This window comes from Oncorhynchus keta, chromosome 22, assembly GCF_023373465.1.
Source record: "Oncorhynchus keta strain PuntledgeMale-10-30-2019 chromosome 22, Oket_V2, whole genome shotgun sequence".
NCBI lineage: Eukaryota > Metazoa > Chordata > Actinopteri > Salmoniformes > Salmonidae > Oncorhynchus > Oncorhynchus keta.
In genome coordinates this window covers 1,330,933-1,346,668 of record NC_068442.1, presented here as the reverse complement: position 1 = coordinate 1,346,668, position 15,736 = coordinate 1,330,933, and the positions used below count along the sequence as shown (strand labels likewise).

The following is a 15,736-nucleotide window of genomic DNA, read 5'->3' as shown; positions in this document are numbered from 1 at the left end:
TGTCTAGGACACCGTTTCTGCTAGCGGAACCTCCCCCCAACATTCCACTGAAAAAGGCATCGAAGGAAATTCAAAAATATTTTTTTGAAATATTTAACTTTTACAAATTAACAAGTCCAATACAGCAAATGAAAGATAAACATCTTGTTGATCTACCCATTGTGTCCAGTTTTTATAATGTTTTACAGCAAAAACACAACATATATTTGTTAGATCACCACCAAATCCCCCCAAAAACACAGCCATTTTTCCCAGCCAAAGATAGTCACAAAAGCAGAATTAGAGATAAAATGATCTTCATCAAATGACACTCATGACATCATGTTACACAATACATTTATGTTCTGTTCGATAATATGCATATTTATATCCACAAACCGCGGTTTACATTGGCGCCATGTTCAGAAATGACTCCAAATTATCCAGAGTAATTACAGAGAGCCACTTCATATAACAGAAATAATCATCATAAACTTTGACGAAAGATACATGTTTTACATATAATTAAAGATACACTGGTTCTTAATGCAACCACTGTCAGATTTTTTTTTTACTTTTCGAAAAAAAGCATACCATGCAATAATCTGAGATGGCGCTCAGACGTAAATACATTTCTCCGCCATGTTGGAGTCAACTGAAATACAAAATTACATCATAAATATTCCCTCACCTTTGAAGATCTTTCAGAATGCAGTGCAAGGAATCCTAGTTCCGCAATAAATTGTTGTTTTGTTCGATATTGTCCATTACTAGTGTCCAATTAGCTACTTTTGCTAGCACGTTTAGCTCACATGTCCAAAAGCTGGCACCGGTCCAGGCGAACTCGGACGAAAACAGGTCGAATAAACTGGTCAAACTAAGTAGAGAATCAATCTTCAGGATGTTATTATCATATATATCAAATAACGTTCCAACCGGAGCATTCGTTTTTGTCTACAGACTAATGGAACACATGAAGATATGAGTACTGCGCGTAACCAGGAACTGGCATTCTGCCAGACCAGTGACTCATTCCCCTCCCATCCGGCCCCACATCACACTAAAGGCTTCATTCCATGTTCTACTGACTGTTGTCATCTAGTGGAAGGCGTAGGAAGTGCGAACAGATCCATATCTTATTGGGATGTGAATAGGCGATGAGTTGAAAAATCAACCAGCCCCAGAATTTCCACTTCCTGTTTGGAAGTTGCCTGCCCTATGGGTTCCGTTATACTCAGACATAATTCAAACAGTTTTAAAAACTTCAGAGTGTTTTCTATCCACCAGTAATAATACTATGCATGCATTCCCATCTAGGAAAGAGTAGGAGGCCGTTTACTCTGGGCACTGACGTCTTGCTCCCGGACAAGCTAAAACACCTTTGCCCGCTTTGAGGACCATCGACGCGTCCTGCTCCAAAAGGACTGGGGGCTTTCCTCCTCCGTGGCTGATGGGAGTAATACATTTTAGAGTGTTAACCCTCGCAAGGCTGCCGGGCCCAAATAGCATACCTAGCCACGTCATGCGCAGACCGGCTGGCTGGAGTGTTTACGGACATATTCAATCTCTCCCTATCCCAGTCTGCTGTCCCCACCATTGGTTACCTACACTTTCTTGGGTACAGGGACAAACTAAATGACTAATCGCCCAATAACTCTCACTTCCGTCATCATGAAGTGCTTTGTGAGGCTAGGTAAGGATCATATCATCTTCACCTTACCTTTTTAGACCCACTGCAATTTGCATTCCGCCACAATCAATCCACAGATGAAGGAATCGCAATTGCACTGCACTCTGCCCTATCCCACCTAGAAAAGAGCAATAACTTCGTAAGAATGATGTTCATTAACTACAGCTCCAAGCTCATCATTAAGCTCGGGCCCTGGGTCTGAATCCAGCTCTGTGCAACTGGATCCTGGACTACCTGACGGGTGGTGAAGGTAGGAAACACCTCCACTACGCTGATCCTCTTCACAGTGGCCCAACAAAGGTGCATGCTCAGCCCCCTCCTGTACTCCCTGTTCACCCGTGACTGCATGGCCATGCACACCAATTCAACCATCAAGTTTCATGACACGCCTCCCGAGTGGCGCAGTGGTCTAAGGCACTGCATCGCAGTGCTCGCTGTGCCACTGGAGATTCGGGGTTCGAGTCCAGGCTCTGTCACAGCCAGCCGCGACCAGGAGACCCATGGGGCTGTGCACAATTTGTCCCAGCGTAGTCCGGGTTTAGGGGAGGGTTTGTCCGGCAGGGATGTTCTTGTCCCATCGCGCACTAGCGACTCCTGTGGCGGGCCAGGCGCAGTGCATGCTGACACGGTCGCCAGGTGTACGGTGTTTCCTCCGATACATTGGTGCGGCTGGCTTACAGGGTTAAGTGGGCATTGTGTCAAGAAGCAGTGCGGCTTGGTTGTGTTGTGTTTCGGAGGAAGCACGGCTCTCGACCTTCGCCTCTCCCGAGTCCATATGGGAGTTGCAAAGATGAGACGACTAACTACCAATTGGATACCATGAAAGTGGTAAAAAAAAAAAAACTTTTGCAGACAACAGTAGTAGGCCTGATTTACTAATAATGACGAGACAGCCTAAAGGGAGGAGGTGAAGGCCCTTGCGGAGTGGTGCCAGGAAAATAACTTCTCCCTCAACATCAAGACGAAGAAGCTGATTGTGGACTCCAGGAGACAGCAGCGGGCGCACGCCCCGATCCACATCGACGGGGCCACAGTGGAGAAGATGGAAATCTTCAAGTCTTCAGTACTACACACAGGTAGTCTTGTGAGGAAGGCTCAACCGTGGCTCATCAGGTTGAAGAAATTTGGCTTGGCCCCTAAGACCCTCAAACTTTGACAGATGCACCATTGGGAGCATCCGGTGAGGCTGTATCACCCCTTTTGTATGGCAACTGCACCGTCCGAAACCGCAGGGCTATCCAGAGGGTGGGGCAGTCTGCCCAACGCATCCCTGGAGGCACACTGCCTGCCTTCCAAGATATTTACGTCACCCAATGTCACAGGAAGGTCAAAAATATTCATCAAGGACATTAACCACCCGAACCACGGCCTGTTCAACCCGCTATCATCCAGAAGGCGAGGTCAGTACAGGTGCATCAAAGCTGGGACCGAGAGTTTACAGTACCAGTGAAAAATGTGGACATCTACTCATTCAAGGGTTTTTCTTTATTTGTACTATTTTCTACATTGTAGAATAATAGGGAAGACGTCAAAACTATGAAATAACACAAATGGAATCATAAGTGAAACAAATCATAATATATTTTATATGAGATTCTTCAAAGTAGCCACCCTTTGCCTTGATGACCGCTTTGCACATCCTTGGTATTCTCTCAACCAGCTTGATGAGGTAGTCACCTGGAATGTGTTTAAATTAACAGGTGTGCCTTGTTAAAGGTTCATTTGTGGAATTTATTTCCTTGTTAATGCGTTTGAGCCAATCTGTTGTGTTGTGGCAAGGTCGTTTTTTGTTGTAAAATACCAAGTCCATATTAAGGCAAGAACAGCTCATAAGCAAAGAGAAAGGACAGTCCATTACTTTAAGACATGAATGTCTGTCAATTGGGAAAATTTCAAGAACTTTGAACATTTCTTGAGTCACAAAAACCATCAAGCGCTATGATGAAACTGCCTCTCATGAGGACTGCCACAAGACACAGTTCTCTGCTGCAGAGGATAAGGTCATTAGAGTTACCGTCCTCAGAAATTGCAGCCCAAATAAATGCTTCGCAGAGCTCAAGCAAGACGCATCTCAACATCAACTGTTCAGACGAGACTGCGTGAAATCAGGCCTTCATGGTCGAATTGCTGCAAAGAAACCACTACTAAAGGACACCAAGAAGGCCAGCATCCCGGAGTCGCCTCTTCACTGTTGACGTTGAGACTGGTGTTTTGCGGGTACTATTTAATGAAGCTGCCAGTTGAGGACTTGTGAGGCGTCTGTTTCTCAAACTAGACACTCTCTAATGTATTTGTCCTCTTGCTCAGTTGTGCACCAGGGCCTCCCACTCTTTCTATTCTGGTTAGAGCCAGTTTGCACTGTTCTGTGAAGGTGGTAGTAGTACACAGCGCTGTACGAGATCTTCAGTTTCTTGGCAATATCTCGCATGAAATAGTCTATTCTAGTTCTGAGAAATGAAGGCTAACGAGTTTCAGAAGAAAGTTTTGTTTCTGGCCATTTTGAGCCTGTAATCTAACCCACAAATGCTGATGCACCAGAAACTCAACTAGTCTAAAGAAGGCTTGTTTTATTGCTTCTTTAACTTCTTATAGCTAAGAAGGGGTGGCTAACTTTTATACATTAAAAAGCATTCAATGTGATTTTCTGAATTTTTGTTTTAGATTCCATCTCTCACAGTTGAAGTGTACCTATGATAAAAAATGAGACCACTACATGCTTTGTAAGTAGGAAAACCTGCAAAGTCAGCAGTGTATCAAATACTTGTTCTCCCCACTGTAAATGCTACATGAATTTTCTTAGATATACTTTGTATATGCGGTTTCCAGTTTGCACAAAGTCCAGTTTAGTTCCTTGAGGGCCGTAGTGGTATCGGCTTGGGGAAGAATATACACGGCTGTGACGATAACCAAAGACAATTCTTTGGGAGCTAATGTGATCGGCATTTGATTGTGAGGTACTCTAGGTCAGGTGAACAAAAGGGCTTGAGTTCCTGTATGTTACCACAATCACACCATGCATAGTTAACCTTTTGTGAGATCCAAATATCTCTAACGGTCACCCCAGCGTGAGTTGTTTTATGCACGTGATGTCAGAATGCACTCACTGTTCCAAAATGTGACTGTTAAGCAACAGGACAGTTAACACACGCTGCCTGCTTGTGATCTATAGACCATTTTTCAACTTGTCAATTTCAAATTATTTTCCAACAAGTTGTATTTTCTAACACAAATTTGAATGGAGAGGTGTTCCGGTTCCTCATTAACTCACAGAGAAGTAGCCCATTTAAGCTGCTGTACGGATGAGGACAGTATATCCGGAGAGAGCCATGATTACGTGAAAGAGTATGTTAGAGTCCCTGATGTCTCTCTGGTAGGAGCTCCTCGCCCTGAGCTTGTCTACTTTATTTTCCATGGACTGAACATTAACAAGTAATACACTGAAGCGGTGGATGGTGTGCACGCCTTGAGTCAGACGACAAGTCCATTCTGAATACCTCTTCTCTACCGGTGGCGTCTTGGAGCAGCCTTGGAGATAAGTTAAATTGCCTTGGGGATATGAATTCGGATCCAATTCGGGAAAGTCGTATTCCTGGTCGGAACGCTGGTGAGTTACCGCCGCTCTGATATCCAAAAGTTATTTCCGGCTGTATTGTAATAATGCAAAAAACATTCTGGGCTAGTAATGTAAGAAATAACTACTAAATAAATTCTGCAAAGTTGCTTAGGAGGTAGAAACAGAGCTGCAATTCCTATCGGCACCATCAGTCTACTGAAAACAAACCAATTATTAACTGAAATTGTATTTACCTGGGGGTCCTGTTTCATCTGGGTGACCAGTTTCTGTAGAAGAAAGAGATACATGTGGGTAGGATAACAAATGCATTCAGGGACATTCCGCAAGACTACTACAGCCTGTGGACAGTGAAACCTATAGGCAAAAACATTCAACTGTGTCCCATACCCAAATTGTGACATTGGCCATCATTCAGTCTGAACAAACATGTGTTATTCAATCTCATAACACTTTGTATTTTCCTCATTATGGTAATTTGAATATTTGATTAGGTTATGACTTTATAAAATACTGAAATGTGACTTTACATACTCATACATTTTACATACAGTATTTACATTCAACTTTATAAAGACATGCTATAGGCCTACAGTAGGCAGAGTTAAAAATTGACTACTCATACTGAAGATAACTAAAACAAATCGATAAATGAGTGTGTAATCGTCAACAAAGTATAAAAATAACCCTAACACGCTAAAGAACCACATACCTTCATTAACTGGGTGCTAAACATCTGGTTCCTATTGCTATGAGGCGACATGGGACATGACTAGGCAGAGGACTTACTAAGCTGGCCTTTCAAAGCGCTGATGCCAGGTCTACCCTATGTGGCTGACCACTCCTCTGGGAGAGTCCTGTGCTGGGAGTGTGGTTATGGGACATTAGGGACTGAGCTCAATTGAAGATACTGGCCTGACCCCACTGGTGCTCAACAGCAAGGAGGCTGAAGACCTGGCCTGCGTAGTGAATAGGGTGTCATTTGGGATGCATCCATTATCTAGCACACTCATACTTACTCACTAACAAACATGTAATGAAAATATGGATGCTTGAAGTTGCCACAAATAGTGCATTTGGAAAGTATTCAGACTTAACTACTTCCACATTTTATTACGTTACAACCTTATTATGAAATTGATTCAATTGTTTATTTTTTCCCCCTCCATCTTGGTGGTTCATCATTCTTAAATGGAATACGTTTGGGAGGCCACTGTTCTTAGGAACCTTCAACATTGCAGAAATGTTTTGGTACCCTTCCCCAGATCTGTGTCTTGACACAATCCTGTCTTGGAGCTCTACAGACAATTCTGTCGACCTCATGGCTTGGTTTTTGCTCTGACACGCACTGTCAATTGTGGGGCGTTATATAGACAGCCATGTGCCTTTCCAAATCATGTCAAATCAACTGAATTTACCACAGGTGGCCTCCAATCAAGTTGTAGAAACAGCAACAATGATCATTGGAAATATGATGCACATGAGCTCAATTTCAAATCTCATAGCAAAGGGTCTGAATACTTATGTAAATAAGGTATCTATTTGTTATTTTTAATACATTTGCTAAAAATGCACAATTTGTTTTCTCGCTTTGTCATTATGGGGTATTGTGGATTTTATTAAATACATTTTTTAATAAGGCTGTTACGTAACAAAATCTGGAAAAAGTAAGAGTCTTTACTTTACAAATGCACTGTAAAAGGAAGTTAGGATTCGCCGCCAATTCTAATATGTACCTAGTTGTGCATTGACGTCAAATCGGAGTAAAAATTCTACTGAAGTGGAAGTATGGATTCACCCCATAATGCAATGGTCTTCAGTGGATCTGCTCAAAAATACATTGACTCGGTGCCTGGGTTCATCAGAAGCCCATACTGTGATGAAAACGTATCGATTTCAGAAACCAGGGAGACATGGCAGCATTCTCGCAAAACAGAAAACAGCAAACTAAGGTGCCTGAGAACATTGACTATTACAAACAGACCAACTACGACCACCGAAAGGCAATTGGAGGCAAAAAGTCAGTACAGAGAAAGTGGAGTCGCAATTCAACAGCTCAGACGAGACGCATGTGTCAGAGACTCCAGACAACCCTTGATTATAACGGGAAAGCCAGCCACTGCGCCTCACTTCTAGACAAGCTAAACACCTGTTTTGAGGAAAACAACACAGAGCCACCGATGTGGACCCCCACCACTCACAAGGACTGTGTATTCCTGATCTCCCTAGCTGAAGCAAGTAAGACATTTAAACAAGTTAACCCTTGCAAGGCTGACGGCCCAGACTGCATCCAGCCTACAGGTTTCTCGTCGGTTTCTCAAATGACTGCCTCGCCTGGTTCACTAACTACTTCTCATATAGAGTTCAGTGTGTCAAATTGGAGGGCCTGTTGTCCGGACCTCTGGCAGTCTCTATGGGGGTGCCACAGGGTTAAATTCTCAGGTTGACTCTTTTTCTCTGTATATATCAATGATGTCGCCCTTGCTGCTGGAGAGTCTCTGATCCACCTCTCCGCAGACGACACCATTCTGTATACTTCTGGCCTTTCTTTGGACACTGTGTTAACAAACCTCCAACAAACCTCCAACGAGCTTCAATGCATTAAAAACACTCCTTCCGTGGCCTCCAATTGCTCTTAAATGCTAGAAAAACTACATGCATGCTCTTCAACCAATCGCTACCAGCACCTGCCCGCCCACGTAGCATCACTACTCTGGACAGTTCTGACTTGAATATGAATATGTGGACAACTATAAATACCTAGGTGTCTGGCTAGACTATAAACTCTCATGTCAGACTCATATTAAACATCTACAATCCAAAATTAAATATAGAATCTGCTTCCAATTTTCACTCACGCTGACAAACATACCCTCGTAAAACGGACTATCCTGCCGATCCTTGACTTCAGCGATGTCATTTACAAAATAGCCTCCCAACACTCTACTCAGTAAACTGGATGCAGTCTATCACAGTGCAATCCGTCACCAAAGCCCCATATATTACCCACCTTTGCGACCTGTATGTCCTCATTGGCTGGTCCTCGCTACATATTCGTTGCCAAGCCCACTGGCTCCAGGTCATCTATAAGTCTATAGGTAAAGCTCCACCTTATCTCAGCTCACTGGTCACCATAGCAACACCCACCCGTAGCACATGCTCCAGCAGGTATATTTCACTGGTCATCCCCAAAGCAAAACACCTCCTTTGGCAGTCTTTCCTTCCAGTTCTCTGCTACCAATGACCGAAACGAATTGCAAAAAACACTGAAGTTGGAGACTTATCTCCCCCACATCTATCACTACAGTGTTCATTTCTAAATTGTAATTACTTCGCCACAACGGCCTATTTATTGCCTTACCTCCTTACTTCATTTGCACACTGTATACAGATGTTCTATTGTGTTATTGACCATGTTTCCCATGTGTAATTCTGTGCTGTTTTTGTCACACTGCTTTGCTTTATCTTGGCCAGGTTGCAGTTGTAAATGAGAACTTGTTCTCAACTGGCCTACCTGCCTTGGCGGAGTGGTGCCAGGAAAATAACCTCAGCGTCAACAAAACAAAGGAGCTGATCATGGACTACAGGACACAACAGAGAGCACGCCCCCATCCACATAAACGGGCCACAGTGAAGAGGGTAAAAAACTTCAAATTCCTCTGCGTGCACGTCACTGAAGACCTGAAATTCACACCAACAGCGTGGTGAAGAGGGCGCAACAGCACCCCAAGACAAATTTGGCTTGACCCATAAGACTCTCACAAACTTCTAAAGATACACCATAATGTAGCTGTTCTTGTCTATTGATGTTCTGTATTGTGTCATGTTTCATGTGGACCCCAGGAAGAGTAGCTGCTGCTTTTGCAACAGCTAATGGGGATCCTAACAAAATAATTAGGCATCCTGTGAGGCTGTATCACCACCTGGTACAGCAATTGTACGGTCCGCAACTGCACGGTTCTCCAGAGGGTGGTGCCGTCAGCACAACGCATCATCGGGGGCACACTGCCTGCCTTCCAGGACATCTACAGCACCCGGTGTCACAGGAAGGTCAAGAAGCTCATCAAGGACTGTTCCCCCACTATCATCTACAAGGCGAAGACATTACATAAACAGCTTCTATCCCTAGGCCATCAGACAATTAAACAGCCAAAACTAGACGGCCTCCTCCCAGTAAATCAAATTTATTTATATAGCCCTTCGTACATCAGCTGATATCTCAAAGTGCTGTACAGAAACCCAGCCTAAAACCCCAAACAGCAAGCAATGCAGATGTAGAAGCACGGTGGCTAGGAAAAACTCCCTAGAAAGACCAAAACCTAGGAAGAAACCTAGAGAGGAACCAGGCTATGTGGGGTGGCCAGTCCTCTTCTGGCTGTGCCGGGTGGAGATTATAACAGAACATGGCCAAGATGTTCAAATGTTCATAAATGACCAGCATGGTCAAATAATAATAATCACAGGCAGAACAGTTGAAACTGGAGCAGCAGCACGGCCAGGTGGACTGGGGACCCAACTCTGTCCCTTAGTCACTGTCACTAGCCAGCTACTCAGGGACGGTTGCCATACGTACATAGTCATTGAACACTGGTCACTTTAATAATGATTACATACTATTTACATATCTACTGCTGTACAACATTTTTAACATTTAAAAATGTTTCATTAGTGTGCTTGTTGGACATTTACTGCATTGATTGATAGGAACATACGCATTTCTTTGCACCCGCCATACCATTTGCTAAACCGTGTATTACATTTTTACTTTATTTGATAGGACTCTTAATAATAGCGGTGATTCAACTTGACAGTTAGCCCAGTTGATTAGAGTACTATGTCATCATTTGCAGGCCTAACAAAGAGCCTGAACACTAAGCTGATGAACAAGAGAACACCTCTTTTTCCCCCTCCTACCTGATGGACTTGTATTTCCACTTTCAAGGCCTCCTGTAATGTTTGTAATTCCATTATTGAGCCAGTCAGTGTGCCAGTCAGTCCGGGGGAACGTTCAGCCTGTGTACAGAGACAGAAGGAGAATGGTAAAAACATCAGACAACACCTTTAATTCTCACAGTTGAATCCGTGGTTTCAAGCTTGCAGTCATCGCAACCAGAGAAGATTCTACAATTCCAAAGCTTTGTCACACAATCCATGATGGAAACCATTTTAAATGTCAATATGCGGAGTTCAAACAATTACACTGTCCCCATCCAATTCGTAACGAAATACTCTGGAGGTGATAATCATGGCTTGGGTTTAATAGTCTATTCTGCATGTTAAAGAATCATGTCCACTGAATACAGTACATTACATAAGTCCTGAAGGGAATACAGTGCATTCGGAAAGTATTCAGACCACTTCCCTATTTCCACGTTGTTACATTACATCCTTATTATCAAATTCATTATTTTCCTCAATCAACACACAATATCCCATAATGACAAAGCAAAAACGTGTTTCTCATTTTTGTAAATGTATTAAAAATGTTTTAAAAGGTATGAATTACATACCTATTCAGACCCTTTGCTATGAGACCCAAAATTGAGGTCAGGTGCATCCTGTTTCCAATTATCATTGTTGAGATGTTTCTACAACTCGATTGGCGTCCACCTGGGGTAAATTCAATTGATTGGACATGATTTGGAAAGACACACACCTGATTATATAAAAGGTCCCACAATTGACAGTGCATGTCAGAGCCAAAACCAAGCCATGAGGTTGAAGGAATTGTCCATAGAGCTCTGAGACAGGATTGTGTCGAGGCACAGATCTGGGTAAGGGTACCAAAACATCTCTGCAGTATTGAAGGTTCCCAAGAACACAGTGGTTGCCATTCTTAAATGGAAGAAGTTTTGAACCATCAAGAGCTGGCCACCTGGCCAAACTGAGCTATCTGGGGAGAAGGGCCTTGGTCAGGGAGATGACTAAGAACCCAATGGCCACTTTTACAGAGCTCCAGAGTTCCTCTGTGGAGATGGGAGAACCTTCCAGAAGGACAACGATCTCTGCAGCACTCCACCAATCAGGCCTTTATGGTAGAGCGGCCAGACTGAAGCCACTCCTCAGTAAAAGGCACAACATCCCGCTTGGAGTTTGCCAAAAGGCACCTAAAAGGACTCTGACCATGAGAAACAAGAAAAGGTTTTATGAAAACCAAGATTGATCTCTTTGGCATGAATGCCAAGAGTCATGTCTAGAGAAAACCTGCCACCATACATACAGTGAAGCATGGTGACAGTATCATGCTGTGGGGATGTTCTTCAGCAGCAGGGATTGGACTAGTCAAGATTGAGGCAAAGATGAAAGGAGCAAAGTACAGTGTCATGATTCTCCTGGTCAAGGATCAGCTTGGTAAATAGCAACCAGACCATCTTAACCACAGAAGAGGTTTTGACACCTTTAACGCTCATTGTAAATTAGGCAGGAGAGGAATCTCTTTGCTCCTCAGTATTGTGAAAGAAATGTCTTTGTTACAGATACATTTTGCTGCCCAAAACTATAAAAAACACCCAGAGTGAACTTTGGAACAATATTTATAAGATAGGAATGTTAAGAATGGTCCTTGGGGATCTAAAGAATGTTGTCATATTATTTATTACTTTGTGATGTTAATAAAACTGTATTGAACAAATACTGTAACTTAGGAAGGAAAATCATTCTAGCTTTCAAGTTTCCATCCAAAATGATGTTAATAGAATATGAAGAAAGATGAAACAGCATTTTCACTTTTGGATGAATAGCGTGCCCAGAGTGAACTGCCTCCTACTCTGTCCGATGCTAATATATGCATATTATCATTTGATAGAAAACACTCTGAAGTTTCTAAAACTGTTTGAATGATGTCTGAGTATAACAGAACTCATATAGCAGGCAAAAACCTGAGAAAAATCCAACCAGGAAGTGGGATATCTGAGGTTTGTAGTTTTTCAAAGCTTGGCCTACCGAATACAGTGTCTATGGGGTCAAGTTGCACTTCCTACGGCTTCCACTAGATGTCAACCGTCTTTAGAAACTGGTTTGAGGATTCTACTATAAAAGGAGGGGCATGAGACCAGTCATGAGACCTGTTTGAGTGGTCTGGCAGAGTGTCTCAGGCTCGTGACACGCACTCCCGGCAGAGTTAGCTCCTTCCAGTGCTTTTCTTCAGACATAGGAATTCTCCGGTTGGAAGCGTATTGATGTTTTATGTTAAAAACATCCTAAAGATTGATTCCATACATCGTTTGACTTGTTTCTATGACCTGTAACGGAACTTTGAGTTTTTGTCTGGACGAAGTGCTCGCACCTCATGAAGATGGATTACTGTGCTGCACACACTAACAACAAGAGGCTATTTGGACATAGATTATGGACTTTATGGAACAAATCAGTCATTTATTGTCAATCTGGGATTCCTGGGAGTGCATTCTGATGAAGATCATCAAATTTAAGTGAATATTTATAAATGTTATTTCCAACTTCTGTTGACTCAAAAATGGCAGACATTCCTCTGGCTGTTTTGGGTTCTGAGTGCCGTTCTCAGATTACGCTTTTCCCGTAAAAGTTTTTTTGAAATCTGACACAGCCGTTGCATTAAGGAGAAGTCTCTCTTTAATTATGTGAATAATTGTTCTCTTTTGTCAATGTTTATTATGAGTATTTATGGGATTTGATGTGGCTATCTGCAAAATCACCGGATGTTTTGGAATCTAAACATTACTGAACGTAAAGCGTCAATGTAAACTGAGATTTTAGGATATAAATATGCACTTTATCGAACAAAACATACATGTATTGTGTAACAAGATGTCCTATGAGTGTCATCTGATGAAGATCAAAGGTATCTATATTTCTGCTTGTTGTGACTCCTATCTTTGGCTGGAAAAATGGCTGTGTTTTTTTGACTTGGCTCTGACCTAACATAATCATATGTTGTGCTAAGGCTGTAAAGCATTTTTTAAATCGGACACGATGGGTAGATTAACAAGATGTTTATCTTTCATTTGCTGACTTGTTAACTTCTGATGGTATATAGGGGACGCTTGCGTCCCACTTGGCCAAAAGCCAGGGAAAATGCAGCGCGGCAAATTCAAATAAAATTATATAAAAATCAAACTTTCATTAAATCACACATGTAAGATACTAAATTAAACGTACACTCGTTGTGAATCCAGCCAACATGTCAGATTTTAAAAAGGCTTTTCGGCGAAAGCACAAGAAGCTATTATCTGATTACTGTTTACAACAGTAAACAAAGAGGGTAGCATATTTCAAACCTGCAAGCACTACACAAATAGCAGAATTAAAATATAAAACATGCCTTACCTTTGACGAGCTTCTTTTGTTGGCACTCCATTATGTCCCATAAACATCACAATTGGTCCTTTTGTTCGATTAATTCCGTCCATATATATTCAAAATGTCAATTTATTTGGTGAGTTTGATCCAGAAAAAAAAACTGCTTCCAAATTGCGCAACGTATTTCAAAAGTTGCCTGTCAACTTTGCCAAAACATTTCAAACTACTCTTGTTTTCTGAAGAGATAATGGTTTACATTGTCCGTTGCACATTAACTAAGCCACGCCCCTAATGAGGTCACAAGAGCATGTCAGTGTGATGGAACCACCTTTCCGACCAGAGTGCTTAACCTCACCTGACGCGCAGGCGTCCCATCTAGACATCTGGAAATGCAAATGCTCTACACTAAATGCTAATAGCACTCGTTAAAACTCAAACGTTCATTAAAATACACATGCAGGGTATTGAATTAAAGCTACACTCGTTGTGAATCCAGGCAACAAGTCAGATTTTTTAAATGCTTTTCGGCGAAAGCATGAGAAGCTATTATCTGATAGCATGTAACACCCCAAAAGACCCGCAGGGGACGTAAACAAAATAATTAGCATAGTCGGCGCTACACAACGCACAAATAAAATCTAAAACATTCATTACCTTTGACCATCTTTGTTGGCACTTCTATATGTCCCATAAACATCTCTATTGGGTCTTTTTTGCGATTAAATCGGTCCATATATAGCCTAGATATCGATCTATGAAGACTGTGTGATCAACGAAAAAAATAGCGTTTTATAACGTAACGTCATTTTTTTTAAATTAAAAAAGTCGACGACAAACTTTCACAAAACACTTCGAAATACTTTTGTAATGCAACTTTAGGTATTAGTAAACGTTAATAAGCGATAAAATTGATCACGAGGCGATGTATTTTCTATAGCTGTACGTATGGAAATAATGTCCGGGTAAATCTCAACCAAAATATCCGGTCGGAGACCTGAAGAAATGGGCTGTCTCTTGTTCGTTTGACCAAGAAACAAAGCCTAGGCAAATGACAAGACTGTTGACATTGTGTGGAAGCTGTAGGTATTGCAACCTCGGCCCCATTTAATGTGGTTCACGTTTAACAATGGGTTGAAGTGGCGCATGGATATATTTTCCCATTTTCAGTGATCAGATTTTCCTGCACTTTTCAATGAAACGCACGTTCTGTTATAGTCACAGCCGTGATTTAACCAGTTTTATAAACGTCTGAGTGTTTTCTATCCACACATACTAATCATATGCATATACTATATTCCTGGCATGAGTAGCAGGGCGCTGAAATGTTGCGCGATTTTTAACAGAATGTTCGAAAAAGTAGAGGGTCGACTTAAGAGGTTAAAAGGAATCGCTAAGAATTAATATATCAGACCAGCAGACAGACAGCGTGAGCTGAATGTTACGAATGGTTGAAACTCTAAGACTCAACACGAGGTGAGAAGATAACCTCACCTATCAGACCAGAAAAGTGTGGAGCGTTGGCCACACGTTGAAATGGTTAGAAACTCTGGAACTCTCAACAAGGGTGAAGATAAAGACTAGACCAGAACATTTGACAGTCTGCAGCTGTGCATGGAAAGGGTTTTAGGACTGAACTGTCTACCCGAGAAAGGAAGGAGACGAGCACATCTCAGATAATCATTGGTGAATCTGAAGAAATATTTTAATTTTTTTTCAATTTTACCTTTATTTTACTAGGCAAGTCAGTTAAGAACATATTCTTATTTTCAATGACGGCCTAGGTAATGATTAATAAGCGACTGTTGGCGATGAGAGTTTAGAGTTTAATTCAGGAGATGGTAACTTTTTTTTTTTTTACTTTCCTGTGGTGCCCCAAATTCACAATGAGTTAATTGTTACATGATTAATTTAAATTGAGTAACAAATAAACATAGTTGATTTGATAACAGTCATCATGTTGATGGCCACGACAACAGAGATCCTTGATGAAAACTTGCTCCAGAGTGCTCAGGACCTCAGACTGGGGCGAAGGTTCACCTTCCAACAGGACAACAACACTAAGCACACAGCCAAGACAACACAGGAGTGGCTTCGAGACAAGTCTCTGAATATCCTTGAGGTGCCCAGCCAGAGCCCAAACTTGAACACGATCGAATATGTCTGGAAAGACCTGAAAATAGCTTTGCAGCGACACCCCCATCCAACCTGAGAGCTTGAGA

The 15,736-nt window shown here is 42.1% G+C and overlaps 1 protein-coding gene across 6 annotated transcripts in view; it reads right to left on the bottom strand.

Moving 5' to 3' along the window:
* LOC118400923 (PHD finger protein 21A-like) overlaps window positions 1-15,736 on the bottom strand; it is a 116,705-nt gene that overhangs the window by 91,097 nt on the left and 9,872 nt on the right. For all 6 annotated transcript variants that reach the window (XM_052474640.1, XM_052474641.1, XM_035797945.2 and 3 more), the window contains 2 exons: window positions 10,155-10,253; window positions 5,477-5,509 (listed from right to left, as the gene is read on the bottom strand). In XM_052474640.1, coding sequence (XP_052330600.1) covers window positions 5,477-5,509; window positions 10,155-10,253 — 132 coding nt within the window. The remainder of the gene's footprint in view (window positions 1-5,476; window positions 5,510-10,154; window positions 10,254-15,736) is intronic.